Source organism: Vanellus vanellus, assembly GCF_965231255.1.
Source record: "Vanellus vanellus genome assembly, chromosome: 4".
NCBI classification, from domain to species: Eukaryota; Metazoa; Chordata; class Aves; order Charadriiformes; family Charadriidae; genus Vanellus; species Vanellus vanellus.
This window is the reverse complement of record NC_138909.1, coordinates 27,042,256-27,059,439: the sequence shown is the minus strand read 5'-3', so window position 1 is coordinate 27,059,439 and position 17,184 is coordinate 27,042,256. Positions and strand designations below refer to the sequence as shown.

General features: G+C 39.0%; 1 protein-coding gene across 1 annotated transcript in view; it reads right to left on the bottom strand.

The window, feature by feature from the left end:
- Window positions 1-17,184, bottom strand: part of COL25A1 (collagen type XXV alpha 1 chain) — a gene marked incomplete at its 3' end in the record, with an annotated part of 335,563 nt that overhangs the window by 15,495 nt on the left and 302,884 nt on the right. The window contains exons 25-35 of the mRNA XM_082482527.1: window positions 17,053-17,130; window positions 13,920-13,943; window positions 12,341-12,385; window positions 10,656-10,700; window positions 10,265-10,345; window positions 9,474-9,536; window positions 8,124-8,174; window positions 7,745-7,771; window positions 5,528-5,608; window positions 3,499-3,534; window positions 2,581-2,634 (exon numbers count right to left, since the gene is read on the bottom strand). Of these exons, the coding sequence (XP_082338653.1) occupies window positions 2,581-2,634; window positions 3,499-3,534; window positions 5,528-5,608; window positions 7,745-7,771; window positions 8,124-8,174; window positions 9,474-9,536; window positions 10,265-10,345; window positions 10,656-10,700; window positions 12,341-12,385; window positions 13,920-13,943; window positions 17,053-17,130 (585 nt within the window). The remainder of the gene's footprint in view (window positions 1-2,580; window positions 2,635-3,498; window positions 3,535-5,527; window positions 5,609-7,744; window positions 7,772-8,123; window positions 8,175-9,473; window positions 9,537-10,264; window positions 10,346-10,655; window positions 10,701-12,340; window positions 12,386-13,919; window positions 13,944-17,052; window positions 17,131-17,184) is intronic.

Genomic DNA, 17,184 nt, shown 5'->3' with positions numbered 1-17,184 from the left:
GATTCAGAGGCGTGTTATGATCAATTCCTCCATTTAATGAAGATGGCGTCTGTAAAAGCTCTCTAAGTACCTAGCAAAATGGTATTTTCAATAGCCAAAGAATTTATTAAGAACTGTAAGACACCAGCCTAATAAATGATATTAATTCACACTATTAATTACCATTTCTGTTTCTACCAGAAGAAATGCACAAAACCACAGTATTAGAATGTTGACCAGTATCATACTTCAGGAGACGTTAAATCATGTGTTAGCTTTTAATAATCGATGAATAGTTTAAAGTTTAGAGAGAAAATTGCACAGTTAAGCTCACAGAGAGAGTTAATAGTGCATTTGTTCTAAAATTCATGTTTTCCTATTTCCTAGTGACATGCACTATTTTCCTATTCTACTTTCCCACCATCTGATTAAGTTTTGCATAAAGACTGTCTGATATTTTGTATTTTAATTAAATAGCTAGACTGGAAACAAACCAACCAACCATAATTTGCACAACAGTCTGTTCTACCTAAGAAGAGTAATTCAGCATTGCCTCAAATGCAGACTATGCAACAATGAAGCTGCGATTTCTATAGAAGAAATCACTAGGCTTCAGTTTGATTATATTTGCTTTCCTTAACTTTTAAGGAGACATAAGTATATAGTAACCAACATTTTACATGGTTTCTCTTAAAGTGAGATTGTCCTTCCAAATTTTAAATAATGTGGATTTAAGAACACAGTTATATGTCACATTAGGAACCCCTAGTGCCCTTCTAGGTTAATATTGGCCCAAATTTTTTCTTATTATAATGGACAGAATGTGATCCTGTCCGGTGACAGTGAGTAGTGGCACTATGCAGCCACTTTTTAATTAAAAGGCCAAGTCTAAAATGTGCAGGCAAAAAGGTTTTCCTGCTGCTCTCACATAAACAAATTCAACAGTTGCAAATGCAAGTTGTAAAACTGCATTAAACACACATGATTTGTTATTTAGATAACCAGACATCAATACCAGGCACCTGTTAGATAACTATACTACAAATGACTTCTCCTCCCAATCAGTATTGAACAATTACATGAACAATTACAGCAATATTCTTGCTAGATGATTGCTTGGAAAAAACCCCACTTCTGTCTTTCTTGTGAACTTCCTCCTGCTACACAGCTACACAGAAAAAGGTCGGTGAGCAGGAATTTCTTGCACACCTTAGTTTCTATATTTTTGCAAATCTGTCCCTCTGTCCTCATGAGATAATTGAACTGATTTACATCGCAGAAGTTCCTGTTCCCTTTGTAATTACTACTTGTCAACAGCTATGGTAGGGTTGATTCTAGATCTAGCTGTATGACTTACTATGACCTTGGATACTTTCATAAGAAAAAAAAATATTATAGTTATCTTCCATGCAGTAGAAGAATAGTTTCTATTATAGCACATTGATTTTGAAAGAAATTTCAACTGGTCGTACATCCTTCGAGATAAAAGCTCATAATGCAAGAATAAAACGTACAGTATTTACATATGCATGTATATCTCATCTAAATTATTTCTGAAGTTCAGAAGATGATGTTCAACTATCCTTCCACAGAGTTGATAGAAAAAAGAGTTAAGTCCTGGTTGAAAAAAAGACTTCAGTCTGTAATCCCCTAGGAGAAAAAGAAAAATATCCAAGCCCTTCAAACAGTTAACTAGCCTGAGTGGTAACTACAGTCTACCGTTCCTATTTTGGACTACGCTGCGTGTCTTGTGTTTATTTCTCAACACACAGCTCTGTAAAAATGAATCATCGAGTCACGCATACCTTTCTCAGACATACTGCTGTTCAAGCTAACTGGACCTGTGCCATACGGCTGCGTCCTTAATACTGCAAGTCTGAAGTCGTTTTAGCACAGCTGTTTTGTTAAAGTGAGAAATTCAGAGAGACAAAATTCTGGGCTGGCAACTCCTTGGAGGTTTTAGTTAGTGTAAGGTATCGTCTTTCGTTTCGTTGTACAAGTTGATGGTTGTATTGTTAAAGATGACAGGGTCACAGGTAAAGAGTAAGGTCCCTATCCTATTTCCATTGGAGAAAATTTACTCTGAATATTTCAAATGAAATAGGAGGAGTCCTGTCTTCTAAGCTTAAAAAAAGGAAGAAAAGTTTAAATTTTATAGAGGTTAGGGATTTTTTTCCAGATAAAAATATGTAAGTGCAAAGAGGTGAGAAATACTCTTTTTTTTTTGCCATTGATACGTATATAATCAGATCACACTATCTTCTTTTGTCCCAGTTTGTTCTTTCTATCCGTTTACACAAAATAATGAAAGCAACCAAAATTTTGCTCTCTGCAGCACCATGAACTTGAAAGTTCTGCAAGTTTCTTACTGATTAGTCATTACAAAATACCAGCTCCTCTGAAGTTAATGAGTTACAAAATCAATCCTTAAACAGATAAATGTGTTTGTAACTAGAACGCATATACAGTTCTGGGCTGATCCTTAAACAGATGAGATACCGTTCTGTTTAGTAGCCTCTAGGCACACGATAAGTAGCCATATGACACTTGGCCATTGCGGCAGTCGCTTTCTAAAGAGAAGCACACCAAATCTATACTTACTCTGTCTCCTTTAGGACCTGCAGGGCCATGGGGACCAACTGGGCCATCTACACCCTACAAAAGGAAGCAAAGAGGGTAAGAGAGAAGTCTCGTTCTTACAAGTCTCTATTTTTAATAGCTGTCTTCTAGCCAAGAACTAACATGGAATCAGTCTTCATCGGTTGAAAAATCAGATTTAATTGTGATGGGACCTGGACAAACAAATTCATTTGCCTTTCAAAACTCTACCTATAAGATCTCATGTTATGAGGCAACCCATCTTTCTTCTCGTTGGATTTTACTTTATTCATGTAAGTAAGTCATCTGATTAAAAAAAAAATAATTGAAAGAATAAGGGTCAAAGATATTTTTTTAAAAAAACTTTGATTATTTTTTGATTATTTTTTACAGTCCACCTGTAAAGCGGACATACCTGTTGCAGTGATCAATGGGAGGCTTATAGAAGCCTTCGAATACATAACTACACTCTTCTTTCACTTTATCCATTCTTTATCATTATAAAAAGCAAAGAATTTAACATTTATGTTAAATTCAAGAATGCCTTCAGCAGAACCCCAGCACGTCTGCATCCCTTTCACTGATTCCATATTAGCATTAAACAAGGATGTTTTCCTGTGTAGACCAAATCCCTAACCTTACTCAGGAAAATAAGCACCCCAACCAAGGCCGTTATCCAGCCAAAAATCAAAACCGAACTGCTTTTTTAAGATTCAGAGCTCCTTCTACAGAGAATTACGTTCTCCTTCCCCCACACATTGCCCTAAGAGTCTGCTGGAAGCCCCATCTTCTACAGCATGGGACATGTCTGCTGCCTTTGGCCTTCCTTTCTCCGTGCTGTGTGCGAGTGTGGCCGGCGGAGCTGCTGGAGAGGACACGGACTCGGCAACGAAGAGCGACACAGAAAGACAAGGGACTCACCCGGGGTCCTGGCTTTCCGTCTAAGCCAGACGCTCCCTGTGTGGTTAGGTGGAAGCATGGATGATGGGTACAACACGAATGACAAGAACGTGAGATTAGTAAGTGGTGCTGATGAATAAACATAATTCAAACGTACAGTACGGGTTGTGACGGGGTTCTGGAATGGGTATCACATTACTACAGCATGTTAGTTAAAAATTCACATGAAACATCAAGAGCCTGATTCTGCTCTCACAGTAGTGTAACATCCCTGACCCGTCCCTGCCTTCACGTCACAGTATGTTAGACCAGAATAATGTCAGGCTCTAGGATTGCTACAAACGCCAGATGTTGGGGTGTTTTTGAGCCTCAACATGCAAATATTTACTTTGTAATTTACTTGAATGCTTGCTAATTTGTAAATAATGACAATACTGAATACTGTACTACACAAGGAAAGAAAAATGTACGTTAACCGTGATAGGAAGTATTTAAGTGCAAGAATACTGCATTATGCAGCCAACAAAATCTGGATCCTGACTACAATGGCCTCATTCATTTCCAGGAGCCCGGGGGACAATCACATTTCCTGTGTTCCCAATATACTCCCTGTTCCGAGCACCGTCAAGGCTGAGAGTGGGTAGCACCGGGCACTGCGGACTATTTGCTTCAACATCCTTGGGGACGGGACGACCTCTGGTGGATTTTATGCGAATAACAGAGCAGCAGCCAAATTGCTGCTCGACCATCCCAGCACTGCCGGCAGTAGCGCTGGGGGCTAGGGGGACCAAAACTATTTGGGACATAGGGAATAATCTGGGCCAAAGAAAAAACAAACAAACAAACAAACAAAAAAACACAAACCACAAAAAAAACCCTCACACCACCCAAAATCCCAAACAAACAACTAAAAAAACTCATTAACGGTGAAAAAGAGCGGATTTTAGAAAGTCAAGCACTTGGACTTTGCTGCTTAAAATGACATTTAGAAAAAGTAGTAAGCAGGAGCGAGACAAGATCCATATAAATTTGAAAAAACAATGGCATATTTTGCTCTGGCTTAGAACAAACATTTCTAGCAGAACCAAAACCTCCGTCTTCCTTTTAGCCATTTTAAGGGGGTGGCTCAGACCTCCAAAGCTCCCTCTCTACATAGCTGTAACTGTCAACTTGAAAATGATCTTTTTCTTTTTCCAAATATATTAAAATTGTCAGTGATGCTGACCTTGACCAGAGGCCCTGCACATTATTCTTGAAAATATTAATCAGAGTTTGGGTTCCTTTGGTTCAGCTAAATCTTTTTCCTCCATTTTACTATTAACAATGTAATCACATGAAGTAATCGTCATGTTAAAAAAAAAAAAGGAAAAATGAAAAATGAACTGGTTTTCTGAGGAAAAAATGAAACTAACTTTTCAGAGTGCTTTCAAACACACAATGTAGGCACACAAAATATTGTCTCTTTTGTCAACCTAAATTTTAAGTACCATAATGTTCCACATGAAAATTTATTTTTAAGGTCCTTCATTTCTTTCTAAGACAAAATGAATGGAATGGAAATTTTCTAAAGAACAAGGCAAAAGTAACAATCCCCATTCCCATCCCATGAGAAAAAAAAAAATAAAATTTCCTAAATCAATTTTTAACTTTCCTCAGTCAGACTTCTCCATTTTAACTGCAGAAGCGCAAACGGAGGAAGAATAACTGAAGAAATGGGGGAAAAGGGAAGATTCATTTTTTAAGAGAAACGCCTTACAACACTTAAATAACAATATGACTAATGTAATGGGGGTGATGGCATCCTTGTGACACTAAACACTTTCAACTGACACATAACAAAAAAAACCCCACACCTGACAGCACTGGGCGTTATGGGACATTACTTTGGATGATAGCACAGATTAGGGATGAAACAAAACAAGACTGATGCTCTGCTCTAATGCGGTATATTCTGTGTATGCTCTTGAGTAAACCAGAGTTGTTCATCAGGAGTAGAAAGAGAAGTTTGCAATTTGCACTGAGATTGAATAGTTGGGTTTTTTTTACTTACTGGAAGACCAAGGGGCCCTCTGTCACCCTTTTGACCTGGTTCACCCTTCAATCCTTTAAGACCATTTAACCCTGGTTCACCCTAAACGTAAAAGTATAAATGCCAAATTTTTGGTGCTGTACTGGGTGTTTAAGCTGGGATAGAAGAAGCCAGTCTCAGAAACAGCTGCAAATTCCAGTTTGAAACAAGGACACAAATTCAACCTTCTCAGCCTCCTGACAACTTACATACTGATACAGTCCTGGGCAAAGGCACTTGGGAGGTGTCTGCTGGAGATTTAAAATCTGTGTGAAAAAACCTTCAGGAAACTTATGAGTCACAGATTCTTTTGAATCTTTTCTTAATAATTATCACTACAGTTAGATGGTTTGAATTGAGCGTGTTTCAGGTGTTTTGGGAATTTCCTCAAATCCCATAAACTACCCTATACAGAGAAGCCAAACTGAAAGGAAACTTTCAGAAAAATAAACCTCAAAACTGAAGGTTTCTACAGTGGGATCTCCTGAAAAGTATGTTTTGTAAGGAAGCAATAATTTTTTCTTATGGCAAACTGGAATTTGCAGCAAAACCTTACATAAAGATATTTTAAACCTTTAAGCATACATAATTAAACAGTAACAAATTAAAAGAAGCAGGATAGGTTATATGATGCCAAACTATTTGGGAGGTCCATAGTTTCTGTGCTCAATACATAGAAGTTTAAACAACGTAAGAAATAGTGCTTGCCTTCTTGTGATTGTTAAATTATGGATAGGCTATTACATTAAACATTACTAAGAGGAAAATGGTGGGCTTGGAACTGCCAATAAATCATTCTTGCATCATTTAAAACTACCTCAGCATGAGGCCTGCCCAGTCAAAAACAGTATGACCATGCCTGCTTCTTTGGGGAAACAGAAATATGGGGGTATTTCACCCAGGCTGCTCCCCATGGCCTTGTTCCTAGGTTTCCCTTTGAAGTATTATGTTACCTTATATCATATTCTTTTTTTTTTTTTTTTTAAATCTGAATAGAATCTAGTCTGCTGCTTTAAGTAACTCCAGACATCATCTGCCTGCTTTGCACCCCACCTAAGGAGCCATTTCTTCATTTTTCTTCTATTTGACTCAATGTGACTTTCAGAGCAGTAGCACTGAAAGCGCTGAAGTTTTGGAAACAGACCTGAGAAATCTCACAAAAGCCTGAGTCTCAGGCCAAAAGCCTGAGGTAAGGTAGGGCTGGTGCTAAGATGGAACAGACTTGACTTCAAAAAATGATTTATGACTCAGGCTTCTTGCGCCAAGGTAACACAAACACTCTCATAATGATTCAAACCTGTGATTTTCTGTCTCACACCTTAAAAAAACAAAACCAAACCCAAAAACTAAACCAAAAAAACTCTCCTCCTCTTACTTATTGTTTGAGAAAGGTGCATGGAATTAGGGAGCCATACTGATTCTAATGATCATGCCTGACAACACCGCTGGCCCTAATTAATGCTATGCTCTAGCGTCATACTGAATTGTAGTTTACTGGTGATTACTGGACTAAAGCACAAATTAAAATATTCCAACTCTGCCAAAACCCGCTTCCCCCCTCCCGAGCTGTTTTCATGGGCTTAGAGAGTCCCTACAGTGTACCTTCATGTATTATGCTGTGGAAAATGTTCAAGTGGTCTTGAAGACCTGCCCGATCAGGGATTCCAGGTTGGAAAACATGAAAATACGCACAGGAGCTTATGATGGGGAACTTGCGTGATGTGTGAAAGAACTGACCAGCAAAGTACATGGCACCTAAGAAGGTGCAAGGCCATTCGTACGGGAAGAAGTAGGAGATGCAAGGGAACATAAATGAAGAAGAGTTTATTTGACTCCATTTCCTGAGCATATAACACGCTTCGATCTTTAAAAGTAATTCCAATTGCAAGTGCAATGGTGAGTATCTTGCCCATAAACAGGAAACTAAATAATTTAGTGCCACGTCACAAATATTAACAAAAATATTAATATTTCTCCTGAGCCAGTGCTCAGGAGAAATACTACTCAGAAACAATCACAGAAAATTTTAAAACCTTTTAAGCTATCTGTTAATATTAAAATCTGCTTTAAGGTTTAAGAATATCAGAAACTTTTATTAAATGAGACATAAGACAAAACACAGCTGCATGCATTAAAGAACTAGGCATGACACTTCGCAGACATCAAGAACATGACTATTCAAGACAGCCATTAATTTACCTTTGGGCCTGGCAGTCCATGAGGTCCCTGAAAATAAAGATACCAGTTTTCATTATGAAAATATGCTACAAGTTTTTAAGAGTTTGTTGCTTTATAGGGGTGCAAGTTGCTTCTGTATTTTTGTTCTCATCGATGAAACGCAGCTGCCAATAAAGCAACTGTAAACACCTGATTCAGAGAAGGAAACAGACCGTTAGCGTGTTAACACTAACATAGGCAGGTACAATTTATTTCTCTACTCCCTATGAATTATAAGACATGCAGAAAACGTCCCAAACTAGGTCACTCTCTAATGTTCACACAGTCTTACAGCACTTCTGTTAAGCAGGCGTTAAAATGACAAGAGGGCTTAAGCCCTTTCTCTTCCCCGCAAGCTTACCATAGGGCCTGGAGGACCATGTGGCCCTGGTGGTCCAGGTGGTCCTATCATCTACAGATAAAAAACAATGGCATTAAATCATGCAGAGTAAAGAACTCCCTCACAAATCCCAAAAGTCAGACTGACCCTTCTTTTGGCAAGTGCTTACAAACGTAGCAATGCAACGGTGCACATTGACAGCACATCTAGAAAGGGTTTTAGGAATGGGAATTATTTTGATTCAAAACACAGGGTACCTGGAGTGTAGATTTGCCTGTGCCATATGGCAGCATGCCTTTCTCCTGATTCTTACTCCTAGGGTCTAAGATACACTTTAAGACACTATCGGAGGAGAAAAAACAGATAGTACTGAGCAGGGATGCTTGAACTTTTAGTATTTTATGGTATGTGCTCCTTAGTTGTCTCTGTACTACAGAATCTATAGAAGCAGAAGGTGGTGATGCGTGATTTTATTCCTTCCCAATACTGATGAATAGAAAAGATACTAAATTCAAGCTAGGGCTTGGCATATTTTCAAAATTGCCCTTTGTCTCTCCTTTTATTTCATTTAGCCCAGTTGTACCAAGAATTCCCTAAAGTCACTAAAATAGGTAATCAGGTTGCGCAGCATTTAGTGCATGCATATTCTGTGTTGGTTTTCTGTGTTCCTAACAAATCCATGGAAGAGAATCGTGTGACGATATTTAAAGTTTGATATCACCTCTCTTCCTGGGTTTAATCCCAAAGGGCTGTTATTGTAACCTGAAAGGTGGCAGCAGGGATGCTAAATCAGGCCTTCGCACTTGCGCTCAACCCCTCTGCTACACTAGCTGTTGGTGACGGCAACAGCGGAACCAAGTGAGCTTTGAAATGTAAGACACATCTGAAAACCGAAAGCCTTGTTTCAAGTGAAAACAAGCGAAACAAGATGAATGAGTTACTGAATCAATTTGTAGCAAATCCACTTTCATTTCAGAGAAAGAGAGTTGGAGATACAATGTGCCTAGCGTGTCCTGCGATGGCAGAGGGGAACCTCTTTGACACCTCAGAGCTATGGCTCCAAATACCCGGGGCATGTCACTACTGACACGGTAGAGGTAGTTAACTTCTCTGAGTCTTCCTAACTTACTGTCCTCTGATAACGTTAACACCCATACCATAAAGGCACTGTGTGGGGAGGGTTTTTTGTTTGGTTTGTGGTGTTTGGGGGTTTTTTGGGGGGGTGGGGAGAGGTTGGGGTTTTTTTTGTGGGTAGGAACCATAAGGATGTCAGGAAAGAGCAGTCGTGAATATGAAGTACTGTTCAGAATTGACAGCTGGAGAACCACTGCTGGACTACTATGTTCAGTGCAACACCATGCCGAGACTTACGGAAGGACCTTGGGCACCAGGTAAACCAACATCTCCTTTTTCACCTTTCATTCCGTTGGCTCCCTACAAAATCATTACAAAACAGCATTTATAAACAGCTTTAATCTTATTAGCAATCAATCTAGAAATGATAATATTTATTTGCAAATAATCATAACAAAAAAAAACTTTTTGAAAAGAGTAATACAGAACATGTATAATGGAATTCCTTTTTTTTTTTGGTATTACTTTATTAATAACTGCTAGAAAATGTAAAGGTATGCTTGTCAGCTATCAAATGTGGCATGATATTTATGACAAGTCTTAAGTTGGCACTCCATTCATGATATATTGTACTACGGATACATTTTTGGAATTGTTTCTGGTTTTACTGAGAAATTTCATTTGTACATATATATGTATATAGGAATAGGATGAATGCATCCCATAAATATTGATGCATTTTCTCTCCCTCCTTGATCTAAGTCATCTGAAATTCCTGACAAGTGTTCAAAACATAGCTCCTTTCTCCTACAAGCCCAAGTTGTGCTATACATTACAAGAGAGGTACAAATCTGATCAGCATGCCAACTAATTTCCCCAAGCAATATTGTGTTTGACCGTAAGTGTAACGAAGAGTTCTGACAACCTTACACCTCCTCCTAGATTAGCTGCAGAACAATCTCAGAATTTTCCTCCCCAGTGCTTTCTGACCCATTTGCAATTTATCGGCACTGTTGGAAGTTCTTGACAGAGGAAGAGAGAAAAAATACAAGTATTTTAGGCAAAATTAATTCATTTTTCATACTTACTGGCAGGCCAGGCAGTCCAATTCCTCCCTTTTCTCCAGGCATTCCAGGATCACCTGTATCTCCTTTTGAGCCCTTAGGACCCTAAAACATGTACTTATTTAGCAAATCGTGTAAAAAAACAGAGACATCAACAGAATTCTAGCTTTGATCCTAATAAGCAGAATAAGTCATTCTACGGATTGACCTTTGCTGTTGATATGTAGAAATGCAGCCATTATTAGACCACAGAGTATGCAGCAACACAATAATTAACTTTATTAATTACTATCACTATATTATTATTATTTAGATTATGCAATCTAAGCTACAACTTGGGATCACAGAAATAATGTCCTGCAATAACTGCCGGTTGCTCACATGATCTGCACAACATGATTTACGCATAATGTACCTGCTCCCCATCAACTCCTGGAGTTCCTGGCGATCCTGGTTCACCCTGCAAAAGATAAGATGGAATTGGATTATCCCAATTGTCCCAGACATTAGAGGAAAGAGGCAGTGCTAAATGAACTAAACTGATTAGTAATGTCCGAGATGAGTAAATTGCTATAACTAACAACAAAACGAGAGAATATTCCTTCATAAAGAACAGCATATATGCAATACCTTTATGCAACGTGTTGAATAAATAGCCCGGCTGATTAGGCCAGTCCACAAACTTTGGGCTGTATAAAGGCCAGACAAGTGCATAAGAAGAAAGAAAAAAAGAAGAAACCCCAAAAGCCTGGTGAAAAGACCCCAATCCGTTGGAAACCTTGTCAGTTACTGTAATGAATATGGAATAATGGCTCTCAATATATGCAGAGTAGACAGGGACTTTGTGTTTTCTTTCCCTGGCTAATATAAATCACCCAGTGAAGGAGTTCACATTCACAACATTGCCCTGTGCACCGGTTCCTGAATAGCATTCTCCAAGGGAACAAGTTACACTGATGGCTATAGACTATGATATTAGAAACAAACTCCCGTAAGGTGGAATTGTGCTTTATGTCATTAATTTTTCGATGGGAATGCTCAGCCATATGAAGGAACACAACCTCTTCCATTCTCCAACTCCTCTGTGCTTTACAACATACTGCAGGCTGCAGAAATCCTGGGTAGATCCTAATGCAGAAAGCCATTTCTCCACACTTAAGCGTGTGTCCCATTATCAATTTTCACGTAGAACGAACCCAGTTTCTCACAATTTATCAAAACAATTAACATGTATAATGCGACGTATTTCCATACGATACCTTGGATGAAGCCTAAAACTGAAACGGCTGGTATTGTTGTTGAAAAAACACGTATTTACTCTTAGAAAAGCTTGGAGTGACTGATGGAAGATACAATGCATCCAGTATTTAAGAACTAGGAGAATTATCTCAACTCATTTAAAACCAATTAAGAAGGGTCCACTAACTTTTTTTTTTTTTTAAATATAAGCAAATTTATTATTTAAATGTTATAGAACAGTGCCGCATATGGTATTCATTGTCTCCGTGTGGGCTGCTGACTAAGAGTTCTGGTGCTAGGCGTAGCACCAGCCAGGTGGGATTAGCAGGCTTGTGTTTGCAGCCAGGCTCCCGCCCACAAGCGCATGTTTTAATTTTTACTGACGTTAGAAAATACTGCGCTTATTTGGGTGGGCATCACTGTAATATAAAGCCGCGTTCGCATGCACTGGTACTGTGGCCAGGGGTGCCTTGCACATAGTTTTGTCTACCTCATTCCCACCCAGCCAGAAGTGATGCACAGGAGCCGCCGTCTGGTTGTGCGGCTACTTCCCAAAGTCCCAAAGGGAACAGCCTCAGTGCAGATCCATGGGGGAGATGCTTCTGCCCTGTTTCGGTACCAATTAATTTTGCTGGTTCTCAGCTGAGCATCTCTGTGTGTGGCAACTAAACAAAGCACCTATTCTGGAAAGCTACATTTCCAAAGGCTAGGACACAAAGTTTGAAACGTGCCATATTTGGTAAAATTACAGTTAAATATGCTGTACGGGAAGAGCTCGAGGTACATGTGTGCACACATCAGTTAAAAAAGCAGAAAATACTTCCACCCTTAAGATACAATGGGTAAAATAAGGAAGATCACCTTTGGCCCTTGCAGCCCTTGGGGTCCTGGTGGTCCTGGTGGTCCCTAAACAGAAACATACAAAAGTCTCAGCTTTTAAATAAATTCCTGCAGGACTTGCCATGTAAACACAGGCTGAATGTTAATACAGGTACTGCAGCAAAATGGGTTAGATTTTTAACACAAGGGGAACCAAGACCAGTTATGGACAAGTTGTTAATCTATGACGACTCTCAACGAACAGAAGGGTACCACAAAAAACCAGTGTTAAAATAACAGCGCAGTTCATAATTTTTAATAAAGTCCTGCTGCTCCCATTGATGAAATGGCAAAGCTCCTCTTAATGGCAGGGAGACCAAAATTCACCTCAGCCACATTTGCCAGCGCTCTCATCCTGATCCAAAACAACCCGAGGTCAGGAGAAATCTCCAACTGATTGCAAAGAGGATCCTGCTAAAAGATTGGGAATACCCAGTGCTTTGTGAAATCGCCATGGAGTAGTAAGTTGTAACTATTCCTTTCACTTCTAGCTCAGGTTGTGGACGTTGTGTCACGTATCAAACATTGGTCTGAACGGTGCACAGTAGGGATGCTTTAAAAAAAAATAAATTTAAAAATCCCCTCCGTTAATGCAGAGAGAGCATTTGTACCGATGGGAAAATAGGACTAACAGCAATCTTGAAGAGAAGAGCTTGAAAGAAAAAGAATAAAATAATTTGCTTATACCAAGTCTGTAACTTTAAGGGAAGGTTGAACCTGCAATACCCTAAGCGTCTCCTAGCCCATGTCGGTATTCTCAGCAATTGTGTCTGTCTGGCCTGATGTGGCTAAACCTCCCGCAGAAGCTGGCTGGAGTCAGAGCACTGGAGCATTCAGCAGTCTGCACATTCTGGGGACAGGTGCTGGAAGATTTATCTTTATTTCTGAGATCTGATAAGATGGGACAAGAGAATTCCTCGCACTTGGGCTTTCTACTTAGCGCTGCTTATTTACAGTTAACTGAGACAGGCCTTTTTCAGAAAATAATTTGCATCTGGTCTGAAAACTCCCAAATGATGTTTCTTCACAAGCCAATTTGGAAGAACTGCATTTCTGCCCTGGAAATAAAGTTGATAATAAAAAATCATTTGGTACTCAAATCCTGCTTCATGTTTTCTCTTGGCTCCCGTGTAGACACACACAGATGGGAACATACACCAAAAAGTCCAAAGCAGAAGGTAGTGGAGTATTTCCCACGATTTCTCTCATTTCATCACAACGTTCGAAGCGACCTCTGTTTTCAAAGGACTGTTGAGCATCAGGAGACACTTGCCTAGATATGTACCTACAGAAATAACGAGTTCTGTATTTTTCTGGTTTCTTACTTAAGTGAACTGAAGTTTTGCCATTAATTCAGCAGGAGCAGAACTGGTTCCATTGTTGAATGGCTTTCAACAATGGGTTCTCCGTTATGGGAATGCCAAGCAAATATATAAATACATGTGATGATGACCAGGGTCGACATCCAATGAAGACACATCCTGAACTGGCAGAATTATGAATACGCTACAACACAAAGGAGCATTCTACAACGCACAGTAAGTCATGCGATAGGAATTACCGTGACAGTCAGGGTGGCAATCCTCTGTTGGCAAAATGGATTAACAAGAAACACCATTACCAGAATTGAACAAGGATATAAATTATTCTGCTTGCTAAAATTATCATCTCCACAAAACCTATGCTGCATCTGGGAGACATCATGCCTCCAAAAACATAAGAGTAAAAACCATGTAATTTTTAACTCTCAGTGTTCTACTAGCTGCTTGGCTTCTATGGGTATCAGGATTTTACAAAGGTGAAGACTGCCGGTTCTCATGCAATTTAAGAGATCAAATAAATGATAACTAAATAGCAAAATCATAGCAAAAGTCTTCCAAAAGTTTTATTTAAACATTTTAAGAAAACATGATGCGTTGGTGTCTTAAGTTGAATAGGGCTTGCTGTATGTTTTGCAATCTCTGCAGGTTTTGTGCCAATGTTTAATTAACAAATACAATTCCTAGAGTGGAGATATAACAGTGATTTTCATACAGAAATGCAGATGCACAAAAGAGTTAAGTTCTAAATCAAAATCTGATGGTCCGCAAACCAAGTATTGTTACTGTTATTGTATTGTGTACTACAACTCTGCTTTAAATGCTTGGAAAGACAATGTTTTGGAAGGAGGCAAAATATCTTGACCTGCTACTATTTTTTCTTTTGCCAAAGAAGAATCTAAAAGCAAGTGAAAGTGTTTAAAAGTCATTAAAATTATTGTCTATATTTTTAAACAGAGTAAAACACCCAAATACCGCTCCTTGCACATGCTTTGCTGTCGACTGGGAAGAACCTACCGGTCTGCATGGAATGAGAAATATTTAGCTTTTCTAATTGTTTTCCTGTGTGCAAACAAATATTTTCAAATGTTCTGTGTTAAGCTTTGAAAGAATCTTCATTTGCCAGTGCAACAATATATACTATTGTCAAGAATCTGGAACCTGCCTAATACAAAGTACTTGGAAAAAAAATGTTCTCTAACACATGGCTTTAATATGTTGATGCCTTTTGCATTTTAACATATTAATAGAAATATATAAATAGAAATATATTAATAGAAATATATCAAGAACTTTAAAAATACTGAAAAATTCACTTCATCTAGATATGAAAATCTAAAATAACCATTGCAAATTAATGTTTGCACGCTCGCACTAGTGGGTTCCTTTTCAGCAGCATAATTAATAAGATTTTAATATCTGATTCTGTAGTTCCTACAAAGGTGAAACTTTTGCAGCTACTGCCTTTTGCCTTAGGAAATCCTGCAGAATAGGTCTGAAGAGCAATTTCAATAAAGACTTGAATTTTGTATCAGGTCCTCCAAGCGAAAGCCACACACACTCAGCAGGGATCTTGCTCGCGTTAAGATGATAATTTTAAGATTGCAATTTTCAGTGCTGATGGACTACGAGGTCGTATTCTCCACTGACACGTGAGATTGAGTAGGAGGCACAAGGCAAAGTAACTACATTGTTCTGAAGCTTCTAGGCTGCTTGATGATTTATTACTAAATTCTAAAAAAAGCAGTCAGGCAGCCCAGATCTTGCAGACTCCTGTCAACTTCTTAAATCAGCAGGCCGAATTCTGTACAAGTTCACAGATTGGTGCTGAGCACTGAAAGTTCTCACTTGCTACTTTGGGAGAGCTGCATGTCTCGGAGCCTCTAAGAATTTGGCACCAGGACACTTAAGAATGGGCGCTTGCCATATGAAAGGACTGGGCTGGATTTGGCAAGGGTATTTTCGACTGATCCTGTATAATCTTACTTACACCATCCTTGCACAGCCATTCCCATTAATATCAATTATTTGTTGCCCTGGATGAGAAGGTGATGACATTTGGAATGATTTACAATGGGATAAGGGCCTCCTAATCTTTTTCAACCACTGCAATAGGCTTTAGTCCCTTTTTAAGACTTCTTTATGTGCTGCAGCTTTTCTGAGGAAGCTTGAAAGTAACATCGATGGCTGAGTTAAGATACAAAGACAGAATACAGGAGATCCAGAGGCTAAAGCCCCTGGCAAATCTGTGTCTGGTAATATGCTACATTAATTTCGGGCTACTTTAGGCATCTAACACAGAAAGAGGTATAAAAGACTGGAAGTTGTGTGTTTGAATTCCCTTAAAAGTAAACAAAATGAGATAGATACAATGCAGAGCCTCACAACATGCCTATGTAGGCTTCCCCATAGACACCACTCGCAATGGAAGAGTGGACTTAGCCTTAATGACATACAGGCTTTTAGATTTTAGCAAAGTAAGTGAGATTTTTTTTATTTTTCAAAAGAGAGTCTTGAAAAACAAATGACTGGGCAGACATCTATCCCCTCCCACTGAGAAAATGCAAGAAAAAAAGTTCAGCGGCTTCAGTGAGAAAATGATCAGATGCACAATGAGCCAAATTCAGTCTTCAGTTGCCCATAAGCAAACCATTCACTTTGGCGGAGTTATGCTGCACAGAATTTGCATCTGAGTATACCGCAATGTAAATCACCTTGACGGCAATGACATATGTCACCTTGGAACTTTGCTTTTATGCAAACACTCATTCATTCTTTTTGTATCGCCACTTTAATCCTCCACACTTTTCTGCACAGCAGTCAAAATAAGTTTTCTGGGAATGAAAAGTGGGAAGACTGGTGCTCTGTCTATTTAACATACTCAAGTTGCTGATTGAATCCGCAGCTTGCTAATAGAACCACGTTACATGGTTTCCAAATCTCAACTATTCTGCTCTTTGCATTTTGCAGGAAGAGGAGGAGGAAAAGGAGGAAAAAAAGAAACGTCGATATTATACTACATGAACTGAAAAGCAGACACTTCTGTTGACCCTATGTATGTGGTTTATTACATGAATTCAGCACTAAGCACCAGAGCCAGCACTGTATCAGCTTTATCCTCATTAGATGATGTCAATACTCTCCAGGGGAAATGAAACTAATTCGCTCCGCTAAATTGTATCAAGGAAACAGTTTGTCTAACACCAAACGGCAAACCTGGTTTCCAAATATAGAAAGAGATTCCTGATTAATAAACTCAGCAAATCTTTGCACACAAAATGTTTTCAAGGCCTACGCAAAAGAGAAATACAATGATGTCAAACTGCCTTTTCCCAGGCCAGACTAAGCCACTCCAGCCTGGTTACATTTGCGTACCTGCAGAGCTTCATGGATATTGCCATTATAATCAATTATCTCTGTTGCACCTTGGTCACCCTTCTGTCCAGGTGGTCCCTGTAATATATTTTCCATAAAAATTTTGAGACACCTGCCAAAGACTACTCCAGA